At 31.5% G+C, this 15,820-nt stretch overlaps 1 protein-coding gene across 2 annotated transcripts in view; it reads right to left on the reverse strand.

The window, feature by feature from the left end:
• Positions 1-15,820, reverse strand: part of LOC127727258 (CDK5 and ABL1 enzyme substrate 1-like) — a 54,932-nt gene that overhangs the window by 25,400 nt on the left and 13,712 nt on the right. Inside the window, exons 2-7 of one of the 2 annotated variants that reach the window (XM_052234750.1) lie at positions 13,218-13,312; positions 12,722-12,827; positions 9,155-9,220; positions 8,359-8,470; positions 7,986-8,094; positions 1,987-2,067 (exon numbers count right to left, since the gene is read on the reverse strand). In XM_052234750.1, coding sequence (XP_052090710.1) covers positions 1,987-2,067; positions 7,986-8,094; positions 8,359-8,470; positions 9,155-9,220; positions 12,722-12,827; positions 13,218-13,312 — 569 coding nt within the window. The remainder of the gene's footprint in view (positions 1-1,986; positions 2,068-7,985; positions 8,095-8,358; positions 8,471-9,154; positions 9,221-12,721; positions 12,828-13,217; positions 13,313-15,820) is intronic. The other variant, XM_052234754.1, reaches the window with a different exon arrangement.

Here is a 15,820-nt window from a genome sequence, read left to right on the forward strand (position 1 = left end):
AACTGGAAAATCTCCCTTTTTGTAATAAATAAAACCCCATAAATTGGAAACGTATAGTCTAAAATTTATAAAAATCAAAAAGGAACTCATGTCCATAGAAATAAACAATTCACCCAAGTTTCTTGCAAATTGGTGAAATTGTTTTTGAGTTATTGTCTGAAAACTGGAAAATCCACCCGTTTTTAATGAATAAAACCCCAAAACTCGGAAATGGTAAATCCGAAATTTATAAAAAACAAAAGGGTGCTCACATCAATAGATATAAACAATTCACAAAAGTCTCATGCAAATTGGTGAAACTGTTTTAGAGTTATTGTCCGAAAACTGGAAAATCCCCCCTTTTTTAATGAATAAAACCCCAAAACTGGAAAATCCCCCCTTTTTTAATGAATAAAACCCCAAAACTCGCAAACGGTAAATCCTAAATTTATAAAAAACGAAAGGGAGCTCATGTCAATAGATATAAACAATTATACAAAGTAAGTTTCATGCATATTGGTAAAAGCATTTTTGAATTAATGTCAAACATGTTGACGACGGACAGACGAACGAACAGTCAGACGGATGGACAGACAGTCAATGGTATACCATAATACGTCCCGTAAACGGGTGTATAAAAACAATAAATTTTCTCCTAGCTGCATTTAACTTAGTCATCCAGTGGACAAAATGTGTTATGCACTGATCTATGCAAGTCTGACTGGGTTGAAATTTATTATTAAATATCATTTAAATTTAAGTTGAATATTTGTGATTGTCATAACTTCAGTTTAGAAGTACGGTAAATGTTCATGAATTCAACATAAGCAAGACAAACTACGCACCTAAATGTATACTGAAGAGATTTTATTTTTCTCTATCTACCATCAAACAGATTTTGAAAAGATGGGCCTTGTACATGATGTCAAATTAGTTTAATATTGGTCATAGCTATGTGAAATAAGAATATCCATCTAATTGAGAGCTATATGTGCTATAGAAACATGTTTTTTACATTAAAATATTGTATTTAAAACAGATTTTAACAAAGTGTATGAAATAATTGCAGTTTCTCGATTTCCTAAAATTACCCTAATACTCAGTTATGTTTATATGAAAAAATATTTCAGGTATCAATACATGTGATGCTATATTAATTTGGCTATATTTAGTGTTATATATATGCAAACTGAAGTTTCTGTCATGATCTAATTACTGTGGATTCATTTATTTACATAGGTACCAATTTTCAAGGACCTAGGAAATATTGAGTTTTTTTGTGACGTGATTCTTGAATGTGAAGTTTTGTCAAACTCTTCAAACAAAGCCTATGGGAAATTTGCATCACTTATAAGTTTTCCATTGGGTTAATTTGAGTTAAAAGTTATTTTTCTTGGAGGGCAAACTGGTTTATTTTCCTAGTTGACAAACAAATTTTAACATTTGGTACAAGCATGTCTGATAAAAAATCCTTTTTAAATCATAATGATGAATTATACAAGGCTAAAACAAATTAAACTTGTTTTCAGAAAACAACTTTTTGGAAAGTCTAGCAGTCAATATAACAGGTTGAAATTGGTTGACTTATAAATGAATATTGAGCATGCTGTCCTCCAACATGATGATAAGGGAAATAACTGAAAATTACATCAATGGCCAATACCTATACCCAATAATCCCACTAACGTTAGTACCACACTAATAATGATGATTCCACAGTAAGTTAGAACAATACAAAACCAACTACAAAGATGGAGGTATGATCACTATTTATCTCTATAATTAAAAAAAAAATTCAAATATATAATTATCTTGCAAATTATCATTTTATGAGTAGTCACAGAACAATTATTGAGATTATGAGTTTTGTTGCACATTCAAAATTTTAAGGCCAAAAAGTAGGCTGAACATACCTTCACCTCAAGAGTGCTAAGTGGGAAGTTTTTTGTTCTACAGTTAAATACACTATGACACAATGGACCAAATCAGACATATAAAGCTTTATACCTTTCTCAAGACCAGGTACAGCTGAAGGTCTGTGTAAGAGTACATTAGGGTCGTAAGAATGACTTCTATGAAGATCTCGGCCTGTAGACATAGACATAAACAGGTAGGAAAGAACATGCATATGAAGAAAAACAATCAACCAAAAAGTTAAATAAATGAATAAACAAAGCGTCAACTTTTTATCCTACAATCATTCTTTGTAAAATATGTACAAATGAATAATGGATTGGAGAGGTTGCAAATCAAGTTTTCTTCTGACCTGTTTAACTTAATCAGAGTTCCATTCATTATGCATTTTAACCTCGACTTTTACCAGTATTTTAGTTCTTAAAATGAAGGTCAAGGTGACATCTACTTGGATTTGTAGTTTAATACTAATATCTTATTCATCTTAATTCAAAATGTACTTAATTACCTGGATAAAATGCTTCACAACCTATCAAATACCCACTGGATGTGTGAATAAATACTTTTAAGATAATTCCATCAATCAGAACAAAGAGTGATAGTTCTTTGATCTCACCCTCTTTCTATGTGATAACTGTTGTATCAAAAAAATATTTCCTGCAATGGTTTTTCTGACTGAAATATTATATTATTCAATAATTTATAACAATTTCCAGCCGTGTGTTATTTCGGTACATTAAACTTGTTAACTAGTACTACATGTACCATAAAGAATATATGCATTTTATACACCAAAGGTCAAAGGGTCAGATAGTGGTCTTAATGATTCAGCTCTTCGATTCTACAACTTTCTTTACTATATAATCTTTTTATTTTACTGTGCTTATTCAATAGGCTTTGGCCTATTATTATACCAATTGCTCAAATAGTTTACCAAATTGCAGTTTGAAATCATCTCTACAAACTGTTCAACTGGTAAAATATTTTAAGTAATTGCTTCAGTGAAAGGTTGTTAGTGTGAAGTGAGTGTAGTGACAAAAAGTTATGCTTACTAATTATCTTCAGATATTTATTGTCTATGTCATGGAATTCAAACAAAATAATGACTTAGTATAATATAAGGCACTGGTTTAAAAAACTTTGACATGAAAACTTCTATCCTTAATAACTTTTATAAATAATTAGTTCAAAACATTGTTTTGTTGGTCAATGATTTATAGCTTTGTTTTCTAACAGGAAATTATTGCTTAATTGTGATTTGGATATTTTTTAAAAGCAATTATTACTCTGCTAATAATAAAGGGAAGTAATTGACATTATATAATCAGCAAAATTTTATTCTGTCAACTATCAACTTCCTTCATATTGACATTTTATAAGTAATTTATTCTAAACAAAATTTCCATGTTTATTTGACTATTTTCCTCTGTTCTTACGTTGTAAAAGAACTCAGAAATCTATTTTTAAGATGATTAAAATTTTGAATTTTTTTTTATTGAAAACATATTATGGGACACATTCAAAGTTGTATAAATCATACATATTCCTATGTAAATTAAGAGGGTATCACCAGCCCAGTAGTCAGCAATTCTGTGTTGACATGAATTATCATTCATATGGTCAAAATTATAAATTAACTGTTTTGTAAAAATTTGAATTGTTCAAAAATACTAAGGATTTTCTACCCTTGAGGATTAGATTATTTTATAAGCAGTATTTGGCAAAACATTTCATAATTTTGTTTCCTCAATGCTCTTCAACTTCGTACTTTATTTGGCATTTCAATTATTTTTTATTCGAGCCTCACTAATGAGTCTGCTGTAGACAAAACTTGCGTCTAGCATACAAAATCATCAGCCTGGTATCTTTGATTAATTTTTTTTTACAATGACTGAATAAAAATTATTTCCCTTTAATGCCAGCAGACAAGTAATTTTCAAACAAAAAAATATCCAAACAAGCATTCTGAGAGTATTGCATGGCAATACATAGTCCCCTACCGGGTAAAAATTCATTATACTGGAACAAAATGCTAACTTGTTCTATAACTTGTCATGGTGTAAACAAAAAGTAAATATCATGTCAATATCTTCAAGCATGACTAAAAACAGTGTGGAAAACTGATTCTATGAGTGAATTTTTCAAGTCCAAGGACCATAACTCTGCACAAAATTATTAGACTGAAACAAAAATTTGAACTTGATCTGTAACTTGTCATGATAAAACTATATACTAATTATTAATCAATATCTTATAAGCATGATGAAAAAAACATTAGATATGATTAAATAGTTCTCTAAAATTAGATATGATGTAATACAGTGTATATCTATTTTCAAATTATAATCAGATATATAATTAATAGTTCCAAATATTTTTTTCTTTCATTTGTCACAAACTAATATAGATTTGTAACTTATCTATAAAATGTCAACAACTTTTATCTACACAATGTAATGTATTGAAATATATACATTAATAAAAATAGATTATTATTTAATTAAAGGATTTCTCTTCATAATTTTTTTTTTATATATATAGCATTCAGAAAATTAGTTTATACTAAATAGCAAACAAACCTGTCAAAAAATTCTTCAAATAATTTAACAAAGAATGTCTTTTAAATAATGAGTTATCTCCCTTTGTACAGAAATATGGTTTAACATAGTACTCTAACATTAGATATGGTCCAGAGTTATGGTCCATAACTCTGGACTAAATCATCAGACCGGAACAAAATTCGAACTTGATCTATAACTTGTCATGATAAAACTATATACCAAATATCAAATCAATATCTTAAAGAACGAAGAAAAAAAGTGTGGAAAGCTGATTTGCCGGACTGACGGATGGACAGACGGACAGATGGACAGACGGACGGAGTGCAGACCTAAAGTCCCCTTCGACTTCGTCGGTAGGGGACTAAATTACAATTACACAATAACGTCCTGTTAGAAAACAAAGCAATAAATTATTAACCAACCAAACAATTGTAAGAACTAATTATTTATAAAATCTCATTAGGATAGAAATTTTCATGTCAAAGTCAGACATTTTTAAACAAGTGCCTTCCTTATATTATAGTAGGTGATTATTTGATTTCAATTTCCTTACACAGACATTAAATAACTGAAGTTGGATGGTAAGCATTATTTCTATTTCACTGTATTCACTTCATACTAACAATCTTTCACTGAAGCAATTAGCTAAAGTATTTTACCAGTTGATCATTTTGTTGAGATGAACTCAAACTACAATTATGGTAAACTATTTCAGCAATTGGTATTCTGATAGGCCAAAGCCTTCAGGATAAGCACAGTAACAGTACATTTTAATTTAAGTCTGTTTTCCCCAAAATATTGAGGTAAAATTGAACTAGAGGCTCTAAAGAGCCTGTGTCGCTCACCTTGGTCTATGTGAATATTAAACAAAGGACGCAGATGGATTCATGACAAAATTGTGTTTTGGTGATTGTGATGTGTTTGTACATCTTAATTTACTGAACATTTTTCCTGCTTACAATTATCTCTATCTATAATTAACTTGGCCCAGTAGTTTCAGAGGAGAAGATTTTTGTAAAAGATTACTAAGATTTACGAAAAAATGGTTAAAAATTGACTATAAAGGGCAATAACTCCTAAAGGGGTCAACTGACAATTTCGGTCATGTTGACTTATTTGTAGATCTTACTTTGCCGACATTTATTGTTTTTTACAGTTTATCTCTATCTATAATAATATTCAAGATAATAACCAAAAACAGCAAAATCACCTTAAAATTACCAATTCAGGGGCAGCAACCCAACAACGGGTTGTCCGATTCATCTGAAAATTTCAGGGCAGATAGATCTTGACCTGATAAACAATTTTACTTCATGTCAGATTTGCTTTAAATGCTTTGGTTTTTGAGTTAAAAGCCAAAAACTGAATTTTACCCCTATGTTCTATTTTTAGCCGTGGCGGCCATCTTGGTTGGTTGACCAGGTCACGCCACACATTATCAAAACTAGATAACCAAATGATGATTGTGGCCAAGTTTGGTTTAATTTGGCCCAGTTGTTTCAGAGGAGAAGATTTTTGTAAAAGATTACTAAGATTTACGAAAAATGGTTAAAAATTGACTATAAAGGGCAATTACTCCTAAAGGGGTCAACTGACCATTTCGGTTATATTGACTTATTTGTAAATCTTACTTTGCTGAACATTATTGCTGTTTACAGTTTATCTCTATCTATAATAATATTCAAGATAATAACCAAAAACAGCAAAATTTCCTTAAAATCACCAATTCAGGGGCAGCAACCCAATAACGGGTTGTCCGATTCATCTGAAAATTTCAGGGCAGATAGATCTTGACCTGATAAACAATTTTACTTCATGTCAGATTTGCTTTAAATGCTTTGGTTTTTGAGTTAAAAGCCAAAAACTGAATTTTACCCCTATGTTCTATTTTTAGCCGTGGCGGCCACCTTGGTTGGTTGACCAGGTCACGCCACACATTTTTAAAACTAGATAACCAAATGATGATTGTGGCCAAGTTTGGTTTAATTTGGCCACAGAGTTTCAGAGGAGAAGATTTTTGTAAAAGATTACTAAGATTTACAAAAAATTGTTAAAAATTGACTATAAAGGGCAATAACTCCTAAAGGGGTCAACTGACCATTTCAGTCATGTTGACTTATTTGTTAATCTTACTTTGCTGAACATTATTGCTGTTTACAGTTTATCTCTATCTATAATAATATTCAAGATAATAACCAAAAACAGCAAAATTTCCTTAAAATTACCAATTCAGGGGCAGCAACCCAACAACAGGTTGTTCGATTCATCTGAAAATTTCAGGGCAGATAGATCTTGACCTGATAAACAATTTTACTTCATGTCAGATTTGCTCTAAATGCTTTGGTTTTTGAGTTATAAGCCAAAAACTGAATTTTACCCCTATGTTTTATTTTTAGCTGTGGCGGCCATCTTGGTTGGTTGGCCGGGTCACGCCACACATTTTTTAAACTAGATACCCCAATGATGATTGTGGCCAAGTTTGGTTTAATTTGGCCCAGTTGTTTCAGAGGAGAAGATTTTTGTAAAAGATTACTAAGATTTACGAAAAATGGTTAAAAATTGACTATAAAGGGCAATTACTCCTAAAGGGGTCAACTGACCATTTCGGTTATATTGACTTATTTGTAAATCTTACTTTGCTGAACATTATTGCTGTTTACAGTTTATCTCTATCTATAATAATATTCAAGATAATAACCAAAAACAGCAAAATTTCCTTAAAATTACCAATTCAGGGGCAGCAACCCAATAACGGGTTGTCCGATTCATCTGAAAATTTCAGGGCAGATAGATCTTGACCTGATGAACAATTTTACCCCATGTCAGATTTGCTCTTAATGCTTTGGTTTTTGAGTTATAAGCTAAAAACTGCATTTTACCCCTATGTTCTATTTTTAGCCGTGGCGGCCATCTTGGTTGGTTGACCGGGTCACGCCACACATTTTTAAAACTAGATACCCCAATGATGATTGTGGCCAAGTTTGGTTAAATTTGGCCCAGTAGTTTCAGAGGAGAAGATTTTTGTAAAAGTTTATGGACGACGGACGACGGACGACGGACGACGGACGCAGGACGACGGACGACGGACGCAAAGTGATGAGAAAAGCTCACTTGACCTTTCAGGTCAGGTGAGCTAAAAATGACTAGCAAACATCTTAAAATTTAACAAATTGGAATATAATACAATTATTGACTGACTTTGAAGACAAAAGCTGTTTCCTTTGACCTGAAGACCAAATTATTACCAGAAGGTCAGAGGATCAACAATAACATCTGCTTTCCAGAGCAGTTTGTTGTTTTGAAAAAAGGACAAACAGTTTTCGTGAGGGTGATGTTATCATTAGCTAATTAAATGCAAGCAGGTGGTCAACAGACCACATTAGTTGAAAGCAAAACAAAAAATTATAAAAGTACAACTTTTGTGGCATTTCAAAATAGTGATTCTATTTTTCAAGACAAAAAATGCAAATATAGTTGTTTGCACTGGCTGAAAATACTAATTACCTGTAATCTAAAGCTACTTTAAATTACCTTGCATTAGTGTGAGAGTATGATCAATATTTAATGGTGCTCTCTCTGACATTGCTCTGTGTAAATGCCTTCCATGGGAGGGAACTAACAGTTCAATGTATGATACATCCTACAAAACAACATGTCAGTTAAGAAAAAAATTGAAGAGTAGAAAATATTTCAATAATATTCATGAAATTTACATATCTTACCATGTTTTGTAGCCAGATTTTCTACATACATGTAATAGCTTGTGTCTTTTTTTTCTAACAAGTTCTGAAAAATTTCTTGGTCCTTGACAATAAAAAAAATAAGCTGAGAAATGATAAATCAAATTAAAAGCAGCATCAAAATATATTGAATAGTTAAGATTTCAATGGTAGCAATATCTTACTTGACCATCTTCTACAAGTCCGATAGCATGAAGACCTAGATACAACAGTCCTTCATGGGATGTTCCAGACATATTTCTGTGTCTCGTTGATTTGATTTCCTCATTTTCTACCCTAAAATACAAAGAAAATGATATTTACTATCATAAAGTAAGGTATGTTGGTGAATTTTCAAACATTAGTTTCTACGTTCCCTTGATGACACATTAGTTGCTATGTTCCCCTGATGGCACATTAGTTTCTATGTTCCCTTGATGACACATTGGTTTTTATGTTCCCCTGATGGCACATTAGTTTCTATGTTCCCCTGATGGCACATTAGTTTCTATGTTCCCTTGATGGCACATTAGTTTCTATGTTCCTCTGATGGCACATAAGTTTTTATGTTCCCCTGAAGGCACATTAATTTAATTGTTCCCCTGATGGCACATTAGTTTCTATGTTCCCCTGATGGCACATTAGTTTCTTTGTCCCCCTGATGACACATTAGTTTTTTTGTTCCCTTGATGACACATTAGTTTCTATGTTCCCCTCATGGCACATTAGTTTCTATGTTGCCTTGGTGGCTCATTAGTTTCTATGTTGCCCAAATGACACATTAGTTTCTATGTTGCCCTGATGGCACATTGGTTTCTATGTTCCCCCGATGACACATAAGTTTCTATGAACCACTTTAATTACTTATTGAAGTCTTGCCTAGTTGAAACTGTTACAATAGAATACAGATTCATAGTTTAAAGATTATACACCTACTTCTGCAACAGAACATCTTGTCAATAATGAATACTCATATTTTACCTTCGATTATATGGTAAGGTAGAACATATAACCATTGGAGCTCTATTCTTGGATACAATGATTATCCTGAAACAAGATAAAATTGAGAATGCAATTTTGTAAGGATGTAGAGTACATGTACTATTATATCACACTAAGTCATTTGTCAGACATTACAGATATTACATGACTCCTCTTAATATTATGGGAATTAATTATATTATATATAAAAAAAACTATAATTTATTTCCACAATCATTTTTCTTCACCTGCAATCTTAAGTTGACTTAAACATATGTAGATATTTAGAAAACTAGAGGCTCTAAAGAGCCTGTTTCGATCACCTTGGTCTATGTGCATATTCAACATAGGACACTCTCCAACATTGTAGATGAGAATAGAATTCATGACAAAAATCTCTGTTTTGTTAATCTTGTATTGCTGATCATTTAGTCTGTTTAGTTTCTCTCTATCTTTTTTTAGTTTTTGCTCAAATTACAAGAGGGTAAAAAATCCTCATTTAAGGGCAATCACTCCTGTAAAGAGTGACAGTCTACTAACCATATCTGCAAAATTTGACTTGTTAGTAGATCGTGCCTTGCTGATCATTTTTTTGATTTAAAGTGTCTATTTATCTATCATAATTTTTATCATATAAGGCAAAACTAAAAAAAATGGTAAAAATCGTCATTAAAGGGCAATAACTCCAATAAGGAGTCTAAATTGTAGATCTTGTCTAGCTGATCATTTCTGCTTATTTAAGTTTCTATCTTTCTATTATAATTTTTAATATATAAGACAATAAATGTGGAATGTGTCCATGGGACACAGATGAAGCCCCTGCTTGCATATCATATAAAGTTATAAAAGAACATAACTGAAGAACAGTAAAAGTGACGCTACCTAAATTTGTACTTGATCTGAGTTTTGTGGTAATAAGTATTGTGTATAAGTTTCATAACATTTGATGAAGGCAAACTTAAATTAGAGAACAGAAATGAAAAATTCAGCAATTTTTCCATTTGTAAAGGGGCTGAACTCTAGAACAGTAAAAGTGACACCACCAAAATTCAAACTTGTTCTGTATTTTGTAGTAATAAGCATTGTGTATAAGTTTTATAACATTTGGTTGAGGCTAACTTAAGTTAGAGAATGGAAACGAAAAATTCAGCAATTTTTCAATTTGTAAAGGGGCATAAATCTAGAAACGGTTAAAGTGACGCCACCAGAATTCAAACTTGATCTGTGATTTGTGGTAATAAGCATTATGTACAAGTTTCATAACATTTGGTTGAGGCAAACTAAAGTTAGAGAATGGAAATGAAAAATTCAGCAATTTTTCCATTTGTAAAGGGGCATAACTCTAGAACGGTTTAAGTGACGCAACCAAAATTCAAACTTGATCTGTGCTTTGTGGTAATAAGCATTATGTACAAGTTTCATAACATTTGGTTGAGGCAAACTAAAGTTAGAGAATGGAAATGAAAAATTCAGCAATTTTTCCATTTGTAAAGGGGCATAACTCTAGAACGGTTTAAGTGACGCAACCAAAATTCAAACTTGATCTGTGCTTTGTGGTAATAAGCATTATGTACAAGTTTCATAACATTTGGTTGAGGCAAACTAAAGTTAGAGAATGGAAATGAAAAATTCAGCAATTTTTCCATTTGTAAAGGGGCTGAACTCTAGAACGGTTTAAGTGACGCAACCAAAATTCAAACTTGATCTGTGCTTTGTGGTAATAAGCATTATGTACAAGTTTCATAACATTTGGTTGAGGCAAACTAAAGTTAGAGAATGGAAATGAAAAATTCAGCAATTTTTCCATTTGTAAAGGGGCATAACTCTAGAACGGTTTAAGTGACGCAACCAAAATTCAAACTTGATCTGTGCTTTGTGGTAATAAGCATTATGTACAAGTTTCATAACATTTGGTTGAGGCAAACTAAAGTTAGAGAATGGAAATGAAAAATTCAGCAATTTTTCCATTTGTAAAGGGGCATAACTCTAGAACGGTTTAAGTGACGCAACCAAAATTCAAACTTGATCTGTGCTTTGTGGTAATAAGCATTATGTACAAGTTTCATAACATTTGGTTGAGGCAAACTAAAGTTAGAGAATGGAAATGAAAAATTCAGCAATTTTTCCATTTGTAAAGGGGCTGAACTCTAGAACGGTTAAAGTGACGCCACCAAAATTCAAACTTGATTTGTGTTTTGTGGTTATAAGCATTTTGTACAAGTATCATTTGGTTGAGGCAAACTAAAGTTAGAGAATGGAAATGAAAAATTCAGCAATTTTTCCATTTGTAAAGGGGCATAACTCTAGAACGGTTTAAGTGACGCAACCAAAATTCAAACTTGATCTGTGCTTTGTGGTAATAAGCATTATGTACAAGTTTCATAACATTTGGTTGAGGCAAACTAAAGTTAGAGAATGGAAATGAAAAATTCAGCAATTTTTCCATTTGTAAAGGGGCTGAACTCTAGAACGGTTAAAGTGACGCCACCAAAATTCAAACTTGATTTGTGTTTTGTGGTTATAAGCATTTTGTACAAGTATCATTTGGATGAGGTAAACTAAAGTTATAGAATGGAAACAAAAAATTCAGTAATTTTTCCATTTGTAAAGGGGCTGAACTCTAGAACGGTTAAAGTGACGCCACCAAATTTCAAACTTGATCTGTGTTTTTTGTTAATAAGTATTTTGTATAAGTTTCATTTCATTTGGTTGAGGCAAACTAAAGTTAGAGAATGGAAACAAAAAATTCAGTATGTACGGACGGACAAGGGTAAAAATTAATGCCCCCTCCGCTACGGCGGGGGCATAAAACAACAAAAAATTGGTAAAAATCATCATCAAATGGCAATAAGTCTAATAAGGAGTCAACTGACGATTTCGACCATGCAGATTTATTTGTAGAACTTGTTTTGCTGATCATTTTTGCAATTTAAAGTGTCTCCCTATCTATTATAGCTTTCAAGATAATAGGCAAAAATGTAAAAAATTGGTAAAATTTGTCATTTAAGAGCAATAACTCCTATAAGAAATCTTCTGACAGTTTTTATGTATATGAAAATTGGTAGAGCTCAACATTCTGAACATTTTTGGTCTGTCAGATTTTCTCTATTTATAATGGTTTTCAAAATAATAGACAAAACTTGCATTTTACCCCTATGTTCTATTTGTAGCCATGTCGGCCATCTTGGTTGGCAGGCGGGGGGTCATAGGATACATTTTTTAAACTAGATACCTAGATGATGATTGTGGCCAAGTTTGGTTAAATTTGGCCCAATAGTTTCAGAGGAGAAGATATTTGTAAAAGTTAACAACGTCGGACGCCAAGTGATGAGAAAAGCTCACTTGGCCCTTTGGTCTAGGTGAGCTAAAAAAGTAAACATTTGAATTTGGTGTCTTAAAATGATAGTTACCTTCTCCAAATTTTTTCCATATTCAATAAAAATAAAACGTGATTGCGTATCAATTAGTGAATTACGTCTTCTTTAAGAATAATGTCCCATGTGTTTAACTCTCCATTGCTATATTAGATTTGACCTAAGATATTTTGTTACTAAGTTTGTGGTTTACCTTTCTTCACCAATCTTTTTCTTACTTCTAACATCAAAGAAATTTACAGGCCTTTTATTCTGTGATTTTATTACTGAGTTTCCTGCAATTCTTGTTGATTGGTCCGCTAAATGAAGAAAAAAATCATTGATAGGATTATTTGTTGCATTTTCATATCTTTATAGAAACTAGAAACATATAATATGATTAAAAATTATTGATTTTGTATTTGCTTTTCTGCATTTATCTACAGAATCAATTATTACTAGATTTAATGCAAAATGTCATATCTAATCATAATACACATGGCAACAAATTAATCTCCTTTCTTTCAATATATATCAGTATCTGTGACATTTCAAATGACATTTCAAAGGACATTTGATTAAGATTAATGGAATATTTGATCTCACAACATTTGAGATTTAAAAAAAAAAAGCAAATACTGGTAGTTATATAAATATAATAATGCAAGAACTTACAGTCTTTTACATTATCTTTGTTGCCAAAATTTTACCTTGTAAATTTTCTCTTATTAAACAGGGATCTCCATATATAGATGATTGCTTTTTCCTTGAGTTCTTCTCTCTATCTATAGTAGCAGAAGATGTCCTGAAAAAAATCATCTATAATCATTCAATTGCCAATACTTTTAAAATATAGTATATATCACATTTTTCTGTGACAATTGCACATGACTCAGACAATACAGTAGTAAATTTAACCACTTAAATAGTCTTGTTACACATGTAGAAATTTTAACCACTTGAATAGTCTTGTTACACATGTAGTAAATTTAACCACTTGAATAGTCTTGTTACACATGTAGTTATTTTAAGCACTTGAATAGTCTTGTTACACATGTAGTAAATTTAACCACTTGAATAGTCTTGTTACACATGTAGTAATTTTAAGCACTTGAATAGTCTTGTTACACATGTAGTAAATTTAACCACTTGAATAGTCTTGTTACACATGTAGTAATTTTAACCACTTTAATAGTCTTGTTACACATGTAGTAAATTTAACCACTTGAATAGTCTTGTGATATATGCTGTGTATGTATCTCCTGTATAGTTAATTTGAACAAAAGCTGGATCAAACAGAATACTTTCAAATTTACTGTTACTCTTACAAACATACACGGTTTAGGTAGATAGTCAAAGGCTGATTTGGATCAAACTCAGAATAATAAAATTAAATTGGACAGGTCTTTATGTGAACTTTTACCTTGACTACCTGTAGTTACAATTACAAGCTATCAAATTAAAAATCCAGCTCAGTGTGTCTGTCTAGTACAAAACAGGCTTCGATTTCCTCCCATAAAACAACAAGAGTGCACACGCTGAAATGTCTCGCCTGCTATACTGACCATTGATTTTATGTTGATAGTTCAAAATATAAAGTTTTACTACAAGTATCACATTAACATTTATGATACAAGAAAATGAGGTCATGGTCAGATAAAACAAGCCGGAAATACATATACACCTTTAATACAATAATTCCATACAACAAACATAGATGACCTATTGCTTATAGTATAAAAGAAACACATCAAAACATGGAAATTTTATATAGACCAATGAACCATGAAAATGAGGTCAAGGTCAGATGAACCCTGCCAGACTGACATGTACACCTTACAATCATTCCATACACCAAATATAGTTAACCTACTACTTATGGTATTTAAAAAATTCGTAAGGGTTCCACGGAACCCAGTGTCTCGCCTACTTTTTCTGTTAATCGCAGGCTCAACAAAAATGAGGAAGTAAATCAATAAAAATATTCCACTTGATACTATCTTTTGATTGCAAGAAGCTTCTGTCTAAGTTTGGTAAAAATCCAGGATAGTTTATGAATCTAATAAATGTTTAAAAACTTTAACTGCAGACTGAATGTAATGTTAACTGGAAGAAAACAAAATTTCCTTCTAGATACTAGCATTTGATCATAAACAAGCTTCTGTCCAAGTTTGGTACAAATCCAAAATAGTATAAGAAAGTTATTAAAATTTTAAAAACTTTAACCACAGAGTGAATGTGTTGTTTCCTGGCAGAAAATCTAAGTCCATTTAAAAGTAAAATACAGAAAAAATGGATTTATTTTTTTACAAAATTTCCTTCTAGATACTAGCTTTTGATCATAAACAAGCTTCTGTTAAAGTTTGGTACAAATCCAAAATAGTATAAGAAAGTTATTAAAATTTTAAAAACTTTAACCACAGAGTGAATGTGTTGTTTCCTGGCAGAAAATCTAAGTCCATTTAAAAATAAAATAAGGAAAAAATGGATTTATTTTTTTACAAAATTTACTTCTGGATACTATCTTATGATCATAAACAAGCTTCTGTCCAAGTTTGGTATAAACCCAGGATAGCTTAAGAAAGTTATTAAAATTTTAAAAACTTTAACCACAGAGTGAATGTAATATTTCCTGGCAGAAAAACCAAGTCCATTTATAAGTAAAATATGGAAAAAATGGAATTTTATTTTTACAAAATTTACTTCTGGATACTATCTTATGATCATAAACAAGCTTCTGTCCAAGTTTGGTATAAACCCAGGATAGCTTAAGAAAGTTATTAAAATTTTAAAAACTTTAACCAAAGAGTGAATGTAATATTTCCCGGCAGAAAAAACAAGTCCATTTATAAGTAAAATACGGAAAAAATGGAATTTTATTTTTACAAAATTTACTTCTGGATACTATCTTATGATCATAAACAAGCTTCTGTCCAAGTTTGGTAGAAATCCAGGATAGTTTAAGAAAGTTATTAAAATTTCAAAAACTTTAACCACAGAGTGAATATTTGTGGACGCCACCGACGACGACGACGACGCCGACGGAATGTAGGATCGCTATGTCTCGCTTTTTCGACTAAAGTCGAAGGCTCGACAAAAACTGATCAAAACATAAAAACTTAACATTGACCACTGAACCATGAAAATGAGGTCACAGTCAGATGAAACCTGTCAGACTGACATTTACCCCTTACAATCATTCCATGCACCAAATATAGTTGACCTACTGCTTATAATATCAGAGACATGGACCTAATCACGTAAACTTTAACATTAATCACTGATCCATATAATGATGTCAAGGTCAGGTGAA

The sequence above is a fragment of the Mytilus californianus genome, unplaced genomic scaffold (assembly GCF_021869535.1).
Source record: "Mytilus californianus isolate M0D057914Y unplaced genomic scaffold, xbMytCali1.0.p SCAF_1, whole genome shotgun sequence".
Taxonomy (NCBI): Eukaryota; Metazoa; Mollusca; class Bivalvia; order Mytilida; family Mytilidae; genus Mytilus; species Mytilus californianus.